Raw genomic sequence first — 14,993 nt, forward strand, 5'->3', positions numbered from 1 at the left:
GAACATATGTATATATATAACTGATTCATTTTGTTATAAAGCAGAAACTAACACACCATTGTAAAGCAATTATACTCCAATAAAGATGTTAAAAAATTAAAAAAAAAATATATATAGCTCTAAATATCAAAATAAGACACTATGCTTCTCAAGGCAGCTTTTTTAAAATTTCTGCTTAAAAGAAATTAAAAAGCCATAAAAAGCCTAGTGTGCATTTTACTATCCATTACGATTACCGTGGATGAAGGTCTTTGTTTCTCTGGAACTACTTTCCTATGAATACACTGGGAAACAATCGTGAGCCTGACCTCACTGACCCACTCAGGCCCTGGGATGGAAGTGTCTTAAGCCAGTGAGGGAAATACAACCTAGTGCATTAAAACATGTCAATACTGTCTTAGAAGTCAAAACTGAATGTGCGATATATACTCGCTACACACCAAAAATTATTAAATATTTATGACACTATTAGGAGAGTAGAAAGGTACTAAATTCTGCTGTATGAGACATGCTTAATTCCAGCGGAGCATGGGGACAGGGTCTCCCCTCAGTTCTGCATAAGCTGATCCTCTGCTTCCAATCATAACGAAGAAGCCTGAAGGCAACTTCTACCCTAGTCCTGTAAATTTAACTTTGTGACAGAATCAAATGTTTATTTTTTTATCCTACCCAAAATAACGATTACATTTCATGATAAGGAAGAATTTCCTTAAAAATGAAGATCAAAATGGCCAAGGCAGAGGCTTATAAAATATCCTCAAGGTGTCCTATTCCAGTCCTTTTTGGGCATTCTCAGCCCTTTACCGCCTAACTCTACTCTATCCCTGCTAATATACTATAGCCCGGGCCATACTGTTCCTTCTTTACTACAAATTGAAAAACCATCTATCTTTCAAATCCTGTCCTGGAAAGAGTCTACGTCAGCATTTTCCAAAGTGTGAGACACATGCAGTAACACAGCTCGTCTTAGGGGTGGTACTCACTCAACTCATGTTGCTGAGCTCCCTGCAGAGTCGGTATTTATTTTTACATTTATTTCCAATGCGTGACAAGTGATGTGACCACTACCACTGAGAGTAGTGAGCAAATGCTTCTTTTTAGAAAACATTTATTTAAGGAAATAGGAAAAGAGGCAATCTAAGGACAAGTAGCAGGTAAGTAATAAAGAAGGGATATGGCACCAGCAAAAGTAAAAAGTACTGAGGCTTGGACCACGTTGATTGGTGCTATGCATATAACATTTCGAAATTTGACTTACAAAGCTACAGAAGCAAATTATAAGACTACATGAAAATTTCATGAAATTATATGAAATGAATTACATGAAAATTCTTGCAGCAAATGCTAACTGGCTAGACTCGGAGTTTCTTTTACATCAGTAAAGTAATATTTTAGAAAGTACTCTCACGCTTCTTTGGGATTATAGTGAAAACTCAAAGCCAAGTTAAGATAATCTTCTAAACATATCCATACTAAGTTATCATTCTAACACTGTTCAGAATAAAACTTGGTTTCTCAATATAACTATTTAGCCCACGGAACGGAAAAGTCCGAAGAAATTTAAAGAGGAAAAATTACATAACCTGCTGAACCCCAAAGATTTATTTATACCTTCTAGGAAAACAAATATACTGACTACAACAGTAACACAACCCTACTCTGATGAAGTGCTGGGGAGAAACGGCTAGGGTATATTTAGGCTTTTTCAGTTCTTAACAATCTCACGGGACATGAAAAATGCAATCTGCCTTTAAAGAACACCAGCAAAAAAAAAAAAAAAAAAAAGGGAAAAAGGAAGAAGAAAGCCACATGTTTGGTTTCAGAACACCAGGCCTTACCAGAGGCTGCTGAGGCTGCATGGTTTGGAGACCGAGGGTCTGACCCTGGGGCTGCGAGGACTGCTGGGGCTGCTGCATCTGGAAAGAAAGAAAAAGAATTATACGTGTGAAAACAGGAGGTTGACGTCCGTCATTCCAGTTCCCTCCCCCCATAGGCCTTTGATCTAATCAGTCTGCTCCAACAAGGATGACACACACCTGCCTCCTCCGTCTTTGTCTTCCCAAATATATCGTTCCTCCTTCAAGGGCGGGAGACCTAAATCTCCTCCGTGTGCTTCCAGACTACTGCAACCCCAGGGATCTCTTCTTTGCTAGTCACAGCGTTCACAGTCTAAACCACCCTACACTGTCCAGGGACATGCTTTATACTCACTGTCTTAATTCATTTCATGCCATTTGCCCTTCCACATATTTCATTCCACCTTACGCTCTCAGGTGAGACAAGGACTGCTCGCTAGTTATCTTTTTGTTCCCTATGGTACCCAGAGGAACTCTTGAATTTAGATTTTTTTTTTAAAGGAAGATGTAGATGTGAGAAGTTCTGGCCTAAATTACCAGCATAAAATCATAAATTGTGTCCGTGAACGCTGGCTCAAATACATGGCTCTTGGAAAACACTTGCAAGTCACAAAAGAAACACAGACTAGACGTCCACCAGGGGGAACATCACAGAGGAGAGGAAAATATTAAGAGGTGGTTTGTCTCAATGACCTTTAAAGTCTCCTCCACCCAAACGCTTCATCTCGAGGATGACAGCACCAGACTTCTTTTCAGCCTCTGCATTTTTCCAACTCGGTTTGCATACTGTCCCTCAAATTCTTTGTCTTCTTTAGGGCACGGTAATCAATAGTTATTGCCAGAAGGCATTTTTCACTAAGTGACAAGGGTCATGGATTTGGAATCCTAGCTGAGGTGTGGGCAGGCCACTCCCAACATGGACCAGAAACACAGCGACTGCAACAGGAAGCCAATTCTCCATTGGGCTCTCTGTGAACCCTTTCAGGAAAAGTCACCCCAACTTTGTAATTATTAATCTGTTCCTTTATGGAGGTAGTCAGTCACCAAAGAAGGAATAAGTATACTTCGGATGCAGAAGCAAATCATTTTTCCTTATCTCCCAGGAATGTGTTGGTAATGCAAAAATTATCAGAAGGACACACCATGTTAATTGGGATAAAAAGTACACGTTAACCAATAAGGAAGGTTTTCAAAATTTGTAGCTTGAAAACAATGCTAGTGTAAGAAAGGAAGTGGTAAATAAAAAAACAATGTAATAACTTTCCTCGGTGATCTGGAAATGAGAAATTTTAAAACAGAGAGAAATATAAATATCAGTCCTAAAAAATTCTGAAACATATACTTAGCACTTGGGAAAAAAATTATTTTAAGAAAATATCACTATGAGTATTTATAGTCCTAATAATGGTAATATTACCAAATGGGTACTTCACTTGCATTTTCATATTTAATTTTCACTACACATTTAAGAGGTGGGCACTATAATTAGTTCCATTTTATTTATGACAAAATTAAGGACTAGAGGGTTTTTGACCACGCTGGAGATTTTATACATGCAATGAGTGGGATTGGCCATCTATAGGCCACACTCCCTCCCAAACCAATTACCATATGTTGTTCAACTTTGTGATACAGTTCTTTCCACGTTTTAACAGGCAAAAACTGGGATGCAATTCATGGCATCTTATAACTGTGAAGCCCAGTTTTGTTGAAGATTTGTGGTGGCTTTGGTCTGTCGAAGTGTTGGCACTGCCAACCAGAATTTTTTGGGTCACACTGAATTCAGACCTCAAACCCACTTGAGCTAATGGTTCAAATATTTTCTTCCCACCACCAGTGTCAAGGATGAGACATGCAAGTTCCTTTGCTGTCCTTTTCTGCATGACAGGTTTATTTCTCATTGACCTCATACAAAGAGTATGGCCCTTGGGTACCCCAGTTCTACCAGAGTTCCCATTCTCGGTGCTGCTTTCTTTTCCTTTCTTAGAAATACACAAAAGGACAGTGCACCTCAAGTTGGACTGTTGATGAGATTAGAGTCCACTGTACAGACTCATCAGGCAGTTTCCAACCCAACAACACAGGATAAGCTTGCTAATAATAAAGGCAAATGGAACAGATAAACATAACAGCCTATATTCCCTAAACAAGGGAGGGAGAAGCCGGAATGTGTTAAGGGGAGGAGCCCTTTATCTAGGAGACTCAAATATTTATGACAAATAAGTGAAGGACAGCTCTCTGGATTCTACCAGAGACAGGATGAAACATCCCTTTGAAGTATCCTACCTACGTAACTCCAACTTCGCAGCCCAATCAGACTAGAGGTGTTAAGCGGAAAATTTTTTGGATTACAGACCCCTCTAGAAATCTGAACAAAAACTCTGGATGGCTTGACTGTTTCTAAAAAAATACACATGTAAGAAATTTTGAACTCAAATTGCATGGCCTCTAGTTAAACAGCGACTGAGGAAGCTGAGGCTTACACTCTTAAGATAAAGGCATCCAGCTACCCTCCCGAACCTTTGTGAAAGGGCAAGGATGGTCTGCAAAATGCACTCTTCTGTCCACGACCTGGCAGATGCACGGAGAAAGGAAGGCCCCTGCCGAACTGGAACTAAATTGCCCCCGTTAGGTCCCAGCAATTAAAGTCTGAAGCGTCTGCCATTTCTCATGACCGCTGAGGACCCCGCACACATCGCATTCACTCCCAGCTCCATACCTGGAGGAGCCTCTGCTGCTGTCGCACCTGTGGCTGTCTGGGCCTCACTGGGTCCTGAGACAGGGGCACCGAGGGAAGGTTTGGGTGCACGGAGGTCAGCACCGCATCCAGTCCTCCACCCACCAGAGGGCTCTGCTGAAGTGACTGATGATTCAGTCTGGTCAAGAATAAAGAACTTGTTTTCAGGCCCAAGCATACGGTCAAATGTTTACAATCAGTGCCACTGGCACACTGCACACACTCACAAAGAAACCGCCACGTTCAGTAATCCCTATGTACAACTCCAATGCAATAGAGACCCGTGGTTAAGGTAACCTAGACTCCCAGGGACACATGGTATCACAGGTATTCAGACAGCAAATGGCACAGGTGGGATTTCAACCCAGAACTTCGGGGCTCTGAAGTTCAAGATCTTTGGCAATATGCTATGCTGTCACTTATTAGACAAATAATAAACATGGTGCCTGCTTTCCAAATGCATGTATTTTCCCACATGTGTTACCAACGACCCTGCCAACTTTCCAAACAGTGATTACTTAGAGTTGACCTGCAATCTTTGATGGTAACACACGGGAGTCCAGCTGCTGTCCACTGTAGTGCAGCAGTCTGCATGAAGCTGAGTTCTCCTAGACCAACGCCATCCAACAGAACCTTCTACTGTGACCGAAATGTCTCCACCTGTGCTGTCCAATGAGATAGCCACTGGCCACCAGGACCAGCTGTATCATTTCTGGGTCTCAGTGCAAAACAAGAATGCAGGGCTCTCTGATCAAAAATCAGTAATTATTTCAAGCGGGTGACAACAGAGCATTACAATCAACCACGCGGGTCTTCTAAACACAGCGCCCTATGTGACTGCGCAGGTCACACACCTTCGAAGCTGGCCCTGCTGGCCACGTGTGGTTAATGAACACTTGAAATGTGACTAGTGTGACAGAGAGCTGAGGAGCTTTAACTTAACTTTAATTAGTCTAAATTTAAATAGCCCACGTGGCTGGTAGCTGCTATAATGGACAGTGCGGTTATACACTATATACTACATCTACAAGATCCAATTAAAGCAAAAACCGAGTAAGAGTCTTTTCATGATCTGGTTTTGCCAGCCATTCCTGAGGTGGAAAAGGTAGAAACTAAGATATGTGACAAAAGTGTTACGGGCACCGTGCACAACGAGTATTGCAATCACAGGCTTTGTGGCTCCGATCAACATATTCTAGTAAGGCACTGCTAAGGATAATTAACAATTTTTAATCTTAGATATTTATTGCCAAAAAACCTTTTTAAAAGAGGAGGAAAAAAAGAACATTGGAGCTAACATAGTGGTATCATTGAAAAATATTACACAAATACTATGGGAGATGTGAGTCAAACAATAAGGGACTTGAAAGGAATAAACAAGATGGGGCACTGCTTCTTTTGAACCACAATCTGGATGCTGCTGAAGATGAGATGACGATGAAAATTATATGCAAATATGCAAGCTCATAGGAACAATTATAAAGCACCATGTCCTAGAAGCAGCACGGTAAAGGCGAGAATTTGAGTGTCCACCACTGCCATCATTACTTCCACATGCATCACCTCTGAGAGCCACTCAGGGGCTGCAGGTACGGAGACGCCTGCTGCTGAACGTAGCCACTCGGCGGCTGCTGCTGCATCTGTCTGAGTCTTTCCATTAGCGCCGGGTTGGAATGCGCAGCCGGATAGGTTCTGGAATTATAGGTAGGAGACAGGACCACGCTGCCAGCCTGCTGCTGAGGGGTCTGCTGCAAAGGCATCTGCGTTCCGTACATCGTATAGCCCTGGGGCATGGTCTGCAGGCAGGCACAAGGAAGGAAGTCAACGTTTTGATTTGCCCCCAGCTTTCCTATCGCTAAGATATCGAGGGCAAAAACAAAGCCAGGAGGAGTCCCCTGAAATTCGCCGTTCCTCAAAGACTCTTTTTCACTCAAAATATGAGGAAGATCACTCTGGAGGCAGAGAGAAGAGCCCGAAAGTTATACAATGAGCTGTTTGTATAATGATTCACCAGAAATTTCAATTAAAGAGCAAAAGGAATCCTCACTTGGTTAAGAGATCAGTTTTAAGCTCAGTTGCTTATTTTGAGGAAAGGAAGGGCAGGTTTCTGCACAGAAATAATCAGGCAAGCATCTCTACCTTTAGTGCACAGATGGCATCAATGTTCAACAGATCCCAAGCATCATTAGTGTTGTTTCCAAAATTAACCAGAAGAGTTACTCATGCTCAATGTAAATTAAAATCATGGAGTACACTTTCCTTGTATGTAACTACACTTCCTCGGAGCTAATGAATTTGTCTGTAGTGACCAACCAGTTAGCAAGAACAACAACAACAGAAACAATCAATTACCTTAACCAGAGAATAAGGGTGTCATTGGTGACTATTCAATAATCTCTAGTTCTGGTTGGACTGCAGCCTGTTTCAGCACTCTACCAATAATCGTTAATATATGAGTGGCTGATTCTCCAAATCTTGACACCCAATGTAAATGAAAAGCTCCAGGTTCTGCTGCGTCACTATCTACAATTTACAGAACAGAGTGCTGATTACAATAGAGGAGGACTGCTCTGCAGGTCCTCAAAGTCCCACATTTTAAGGTAGTTGAATGGCTCTGACTTGGAAGACAGAGTGAGGGACGATGACCTTCCTGCAGGCAGCGTGCAGGGATACAGGCCGTGTGGCTCGGTGCCTGTGAAGGCCAACCTTGGCCTTCCTTTCAGCTGTGGACACAGTATGAACCGCTGGCCTAACTAGAGGCCTTGCCAACATCCCTGGCCTCCTGATTATGAGAGGGATAGAGTACAAGGATATGGAAGCAGAAATGACAAAACTATTAGAAAAAATAGCTCAAGATTTGCATCACATTAAGGCAAATCTATCATTTGCTGAATAACTACTGTGTATCTATCTGGTGCTTTGCTAGTTCCATAGGTTGTCTTAAACCCCCACAATGTTCATCTCTATTTTACAGAGAAGGAAACCAAGACTCAGAGTAACTCGCACAATGTTACACGGCTTGTAGGTTGTCAGGAGTTTTGTCAAGGTCTGATGCCAAGGCCAATTATCTTCTTATTCTACCAGGATTCCTCTTCGAAGCTATCTTTGAATATCATAAATTCAATCATGAATTACATCATTATACATTATAACATAAGTACCCTGGCTGGGACTGTTCGTCATTTCAATATCTACCATCATCATTAATAGAAAGGTATGAATTGATATTTCTGATTCAAGAATTTCCTAAAATGTTTCATGCCCTTTAATCAATCCTGAGACTTGTTTAATAATCACTGGAAAAGCTTTTTTTTTTTGAAATGTCAATTATAATCTATAAGCAGAAGTGACTAAGTTCTATACCCCATGAGGGAACTGATACCCTACTTACCTAGTTCCCCCCTTCAAATAAAGAGCATTAAAAATCCCAGCAGCACCTACAAAGCAAACATGGGTACCTGTGCTTGCTGCAGACCTGGATACTGGGGGAGCTGAGGGGAGGGCCGTGCTTGAGCAGCAAAGAGAGCAGCCTGGTCCCCCGGCTGGCCCTGGAAGACAAAGCCGAGGCGGCTCTTGATCATAACAGCAAGGGCATGATCCGAGCTCCCGGTTAATTACCCCCCAAAACCCCTGACACCGCACCCTATGTGAGAACAACACTTGCAGATTCCAACCTGCATTGAATACTATTTCTCCTCAATTTCCTATTAACAGTAGAGATTGCTGCACTTATTATTTCTTCCAAAGACGACTACAGATGTCCCCAATGATCACACATACATAAACACAAGCCAAAATAATCAATGGTCTGCTCATCAGAGAGGCTCTGAGTCAGCTTCCCTGTACACTCCAGGGTACAAATGTCCCTCTAGAGTAAAAGGCATGAGTCTCTAAGTGTGAAATCTGAAACCACAGAGTTGCCTCATCCTGTGCCCATAAAGTAAGAGAACACGTGGTACACGCAGATGGCATATACTACCTTCATGACTTTTTAATGATGTTTCTTCAGAGGGACCTAAGAATTGCCTATTTAGCCATGTATGCAAGGGATGAATTTGGGATCTCTTATGACTCTAATAATCAATATAATCAATTAAAATGTATAATAAGTTAATATCAAATACAGTTCTAACCAGCTACAATGTAAAATAAAACCAACTAACATCTGTTCACCAGTCTTAATTTAATACATGTTTTGGCCTGAGGAAAAATAAATATATTCCTAAGAGCAGCTGTATGTATTTTACATTTTGGCGGCAGAACCTATTTCATGGAAGCTTGCGGTATTAATCACAGAAGGAGGCCAAGCTTCCGACCACCCCTTGGTTTTTTCAGGACTTACTAATAACAAAGAAATGGGGTTTATTCTAGGATATTTCACCACTGTTTTATATCACAGATATCCTCGTTTTTTTTAAGTGCTAAAATACAGTTATATTAAAAACCAATTTTAATGTTCTGGGAAAGTAGTGCAGATATGTCTGGCAGGGAGAAAGGTATAAACATTTAGCTCAAGAGGGAGAACACCAACAATTATTAAGCATCTATTATGTGCCAGGGACTGGGCTTCTTGTTCTTATTCCCATTCTCTCACAGGAACTCTGCAGGGAGGGGACATCATCCCCATTTTCTTCAGGTAGGAAAAGCCAGGCTCAAAGAGCCTAGGTAGCTTAGCGAACTCACCCAGCTAGACCTGGCTAAGCCATGAGCGCTCAGGTAAGTCTGCCTCCAAAGCCTAGGGTTTCTTCCATTATGATGAGATGCCTCCATATGTGATATCAAGGATGAAAATATTTAAAATTTCATTTGGTGCTTATTCTTTAGGGACATAGAGCCTTGTAAACTCACCCCAATAAGAAACCAAAAGGAGACTCTTTATTAAGACTTGTTAATGAGATTTTGAAATGAAACGTATACATCAGACGGTGAAGCCTTTTCTCTGATCCCCACATAAAATCACTCGAGGGCATTTAAGAAACTTCGGCCTCTCCGAAGGTGGCTATCCACCCATACGTGGACCAAACACAAATTTCTGGGAGCATCTACTATGGTATCTACATGTAACAGCTTCAACAAGAATCTAATTTTCCAGCGTAGGGTACCATGAAGATACTCTGAGCCTTTAGCTGATTAATCTAAGTGCAATTATATCCCTATTTGCTTAAGTCTAAGAAAAATACCCCAAACTCCCTCTCGGAGAGCTCATGCCACGGGAGTGTGGCTATCTGGAGCCTACAAGTATTGCCCCAAAGTATCCAAATGGCCCTTGATCCTCCAAACATTAAGCCAGGGAGTCATTAAATCAACCAGATCTTTACATGCCGCTCCTCGACTTGGTGCTCCTCGACAGCATTGTCCAAGGTCCCTGAAACATATACCGCTGTGCCTCTTGGTGGGGATAAATATATGTATATTATCATTTTTACAGAAGAAAAGAAAAATGAATTATTTCTGTGAGTTAGAATCTTGAGATCCCTAAGTAGTCTAAAACACCCACGCCCTTTTTTGCCTTAGAGGGAAACAAGATGCCATGTGCCTGTGACAGAGGCATGCGGATACATAAAACAGATGTTTTTTAACTCTTTACTCTTCCTTTGCTTGTTGAAGAACCTTAGGAAACAAACTATATATATATGACTTATATGTGGTGGTGGATCTGAGTTACTGGGCAACACTCTTTTATTGACAAAGAACAGTTGAGATTTTGGAAATTTAAGAAATACGAATTAAAAAACATGTACATTTTTAAAAATCACAAAATTAACATTCAAGGAAAAACACTATAACTTTGAAAAAAAAGCAAGAAGAAAGGGGTGAAAATTTTCAAATCAGTTTTACACTCTAAAATTCATGTACTCTTCAGTGAACCATTTTTAGTCTAAAGGTGAACTATTTATTTGTAAATAGACTATATTCCCTCCCATCACCATTCGCTACTTAAGTACAGTAGGTAAGGGTTCTAACATTCAATACCCTCCCTGAGGAAATCACAAACACCTCACGTTGGCCAGCAGCGCTCGCCAAGGGCTTCTATCGTCATATTTGCCCTCAATGAAAAATACCCATCTCTTCTCCCAAACGGAAATGACCTCCTCCTGCTCTCTGGTTTTCCCAGAATAATGACAGGAACAAATTATTTCAATTTGTAGAAACAGTTCAATCTGTTGAGTAAGGAATGAATGACCAAGAAGTTCTTTAGTAACTTGAAAGATTTTACAGATGCTAAACGAGGATCATAATGCGGGAATAGGTAAGAAAACTAAATATAGTAAGAGTCTTAAAATGTTAGTAGGGATGGTTTTGCTGCATTCAGGAAGGGACTATATAATGTATCATCCGAACTGGGACAGGCCAGGAGAACGGGGGCAAAGTGAGACCATGCCTGGCAAATTGTGACTTACGGTCGCCTGCGTCGTACATAATCCACTTATCTGTTATTTTCTGAAAACTATCTAAGCTTTGACTTTTTTTTTTTTAAATCAGTTCCTAGCACTGTGTCTGGCATATAGTAAGTGCTCTATAAATATCTATTGAGGAAACCTAAGATCTAAGATTTAACTTAGTTTATCTGTTAAACAAGAGTTCCAGAGGTAAACTGAGATTTATATTTCAGGATAAATTAGTTTACCAAGTGCTTTCCAGTTGCCCCATATTTTTAAGTACCATCTTTTGTTTTGAAAACTCACTTTTTAATTTAATTTTTAGCATCTGTCATTCTAATGATTTCTTCTTTCTGCCTTCATTAATACCTGGAGAGTAGCTCAATTGCCCCTCTTGATTTATTCTGCTTAACTGCAACAATCAGAGGCAACATTAACTTCACACTTTTGTGGTTGTAAAGGAGGCTGGTTTCTGAGGGAATATCTGTGTCTAGCCAGGGGCCACACTGTGCTCCGGCTCCAGCTCCCCTGGCTCAGGTACCCAACTTACACGTGCTAAGAGAGTGAGCCACAGTTAACTGGGAAATTCTGATAGCTACATGAACCCATCTCTACATTGCTACCCAGGGTAAATTCCTACATGTGGTCTCTCTCGTTTGTTTTTATACATTTTGCTTTAGGCTTGCCTCTGGGTAAGAAACAGAAATCTATTATATTTTCTAAAATTTCCACTTCCTAAAAACTTTTTAAAAAGCTGTGCTGTTCAATACTGACTCATCTTCCTGGTCTTTATAAGAACAATTCTCTCTCTTACTGCTTTATTTTTAATTAGACAAGAGAAGCATCTGAGCTCAAAGAGATGTAGACTCAAAACCTCTTGCATAATTTGAAATGAATAGATCCAGTAAGTTAAAAAAATTTTTGATAAATCATCCTCAAAGACAATTTTCAATCTTCTGGGTCTTGTTCTCTTCATTAGTTCACTCTCTCAGTCAACTGAGAAAATGTGAGGGTCTCTTTCTAAAGGAGAATTGGTTACAGCTCCAATTAGCAGACAGCTACAATCAGCAGCATTTCAGAATCAGGGATCTTCTATCCACTCAATTCACTAGTAATGAGTTTTTTTCAAATCCTTATTTAGTAACTTTCCAATAGTGTTTAAGGGTTGCAAGTAGAGAGACAAGTTGTGCCTGAAAAACCACAACCAGATTTTGTGACTCTGTTTCTGAAAATGCTGATTTAGGAATAATAATAAAAGTCACCCAATGAAAACCAGTGGGTAATGTTTTATGAGTCAACTAGCAAAAAGGGTTTTGCTTGTGACGACTGGTTTGGAAGGTACTGGGTAATGGTGCCCAAGGTTAAACAACAAATGGCGTGAACCCCAAGTTTTGGTCGTCACATTATACCGGTGTATTTTGATTGCAGACAATAGATACACAGAAAATTCTATAATTCAAAGAGGTCCTGTTGACCAGTTATGCTTAATTCTTTTACAAAGCTTTCCATCAAATATAACTTGGTTGGCAATCGATTAACAGTAACATTAACTGCTGGAACAACCTGATGCATTTTGAAATAAACACACCTCATACAATAATGAACCTTTACAATATATTCTGTTAACATGCCCATAAAGGAGGAATATAACATATTGATTGGTTGAGTATACATACACATTCATTAAATTCCTGATATTGGAGAATATTAAAGAAAAATAAGAATGGTGAAAAGGACAGCAAAGATATATATACACATTTCCATTTATTTGAATGAATATATAGATCACATAACCTTTTGACTTTAAATACCTGATGAACAAAATATTGTGTCTATTTTTTTAAAAAGTAAAATCAATGGCAGATGCAAATTATATTCTGTTCAAATTACATTATCACCTGAACAATAAATGCCCTACAGCAAACATAAGCTACCTGAAAGATATTTTTAAATTTGATCGTTTAATTCAAGTTTTTTTAAAAACAAAAACCTCGCCTGCTCTCTGTACAAGTGTCAAGAAAAATTGATAGAAAAATTGATTGCCTTCAGAAAAGTCTCCAAACGTTCCTTTGTTGAAAGAACTATTAAAGAAATTGCCTATATGGCAGTATTTCATAACTGAGATATTTTCAAAGCTTGTATATGCCATTAAGGATATTTTCACCAATGTATAGAAAATGTTACCCATTAAATTGGCAGTGAAACGAGTTGACTTACATTCACATCTGAGATATGTGCTCTTTTTTATTCTAATGCTTCTTGGGGTTATGTTGTGGGTTGGCTAGCTGATACAGAAACCTATAAGTAATTTAATGCAAAACATGCATTCTTCGCTAGCCCAGGCAAAGCAGTAGAGATGAAGTCTTATGACATGCATGCACAAGACCTATGCTCAAAAAAAACACCTTCTCCATACCGGAAAGAAAATAGAGATGATGCGTTCTGTTGAGAATTTAGGAAGAACCAGTGAGTGGGATGTGATGAGAAGGGCATGTTTCATAACCACAGTTTTCATTATCTTGCATTGGCCTGTGAGTCAGCATGCCATGCGTTCCTCTACTAATGAGGTGAGTTATCGCAGAGAGAAGCGAGAGCTCGGGAACAGATGGGTTCAAAACTGGGACTGAGATGAAGGTACACGAACTGGCCTATGTTCCCAAGCCCAGGCCATGAACGTCCACTGGTTTCGATACCATACACGTATATGATGAAAATCATGAGGCAATCAAAGGGGACAACTTTCAGAAATAAATTCCGTTAAAGTGAACATGGTCGATGCATTCATGATTCTGTGTTACAGTCTCAAACATAAGCCGAGTAACAGTGAAATGAAGACTATAATAATTACCAGCTAGAGGGGAATAACCTGCTTCTCATTCTGATGTTCAAAGAATAATGCTATAAAAGTTTACTTAAAGAAAAAAAAAAAGAAAGTAAAAGGAATGACAGACAGCAGGGGTGTTACCATTATGTTGTCAAAGTCTTCCAGAAGGGAGACAGCAGAGTTACAGAAGTCCTACAGAAAGGGGACAGCAAGAAAACGGCAGACAATACAGATAAGATTGTTTAGCCTAATGATGTGGGTAGCCAAAATACATAAGAATTAGTTCATTTTAAAACAATGTTTCAGGGAGTCAAGACTTAAAAAACCCAGGCCCTAAGAGTTCATATTAATTTATATGCCAAACAATACCACCATAGGCTGGGACACAGATAAATAATACGGCAATAGTCATATAATGGAATAGCACATCCTGGAGGTTGAACAGGGACATACAAGAAGTAGGGGAGCTATCAGACCCAGATGACTTCCCGAAACTAAGGGATGCTGGCACCTCGGTGTAAGCAAAAGAGCGCCCAAGTCCTTCCCAGCCCAGAGCCGGGGGAGAAGCGCTCAGGACATTTGGGTCACATGAAACACACAAGACATTAAGTGAACAAGTCATATATTATTGGAGGATGTCATTAGATAGCTCCATCCCCAGTAAATGCAAATGAAAACAGAGCATCAGTTTAACCACACGTTCAATCAAGCAACATAGACAACAAATATTCATAGTGCCACTGGTGTTTACACGCTAACAGGGAGTCTAATTTAGAAAAAGGGAACTATATGCTGGGGAAAAATATTCCTGTTTCTCAGGTCAATGATCCCCTTGCTTAATCATCTTTATGAATGAATTCTAAGTGACACTTAGTCTGAGACATTAAAATTTTTCTGTTCACTGAATTTCAGAAATAGAGATGAGGCAAAAAAATTCATAACCCTAATGGAAAAAATAAAAGTATTTTACTATACTAAGAACGAGAAATCATAGGAGGAATTTCCCAAGCAAATAATATCTGTTCTCACCATTTTAGGGGTAGGTACATAATTCATTGCATCTATTCATTTGTCTTTATATCCAACTACCACCTTTGTATTAGTGGTTCACTCTCTCAGCCCTCTACCCCTATCTTCTCCCCGTTCATAAACATCAAGCTGTGTACACTATCTACGAGATCACGATAGTTGCACAA

General features: G+C 40.0%; 1 protein-coding gene across 1 annotated transcript in view; it reads right to left on the reverse strand.

Moving 5' to 3' along the window:
• Nucleotides 1–14,993, reverse strand: part of MED12L (mediator complex subunit 12L) — a 326,539-nt gene that overhangs the window by 14,911 nt on the left and 296,635 nt on the right. Inside the window, exons 39-42 of the mRNA XM_029214009.1 lie at nucleotides 8,052–8,141; nucleotides 6,157–6,389; nucleotides 4,576–4,732; nucleotides 1,839–1,916 (exon numbers count right to left, since the gene is read on the reverse strand). Of these exons, the coding sequence (XP_029069842.1) occupies nucleotides 1,839–1,916; nucleotides 4,576–4,732; nucleotides 6,157–6,389; nucleotides 8,052–8,141 (558 nt within the window). The remainder of the gene's footprint in view (nucleotides 1–1,838; nucleotides 1,917–4,575; nucleotides 4,733–6,156; nucleotides 6,390–8,051; nucleotides 8,142–14,993) is intronic.

This window comes from Monodon monoceros, unplaced genomic scaffold (genome assembly GCF_005190385.1).
Source record: "Monodon monoceros isolate NGI ecotype Baffin Bay Population unplaced genomic scaffold, NGI_Narwhal_1 Super_Scaffold_11, whole genome shotgun sequence".
Taxonomy (NCBI): domain Eukaryota; kingdom Metazoa; phylum Chordata; class Mammalia; order Artiodactyla; family Monodontidae; genus Monodon; species Monodon monoceros.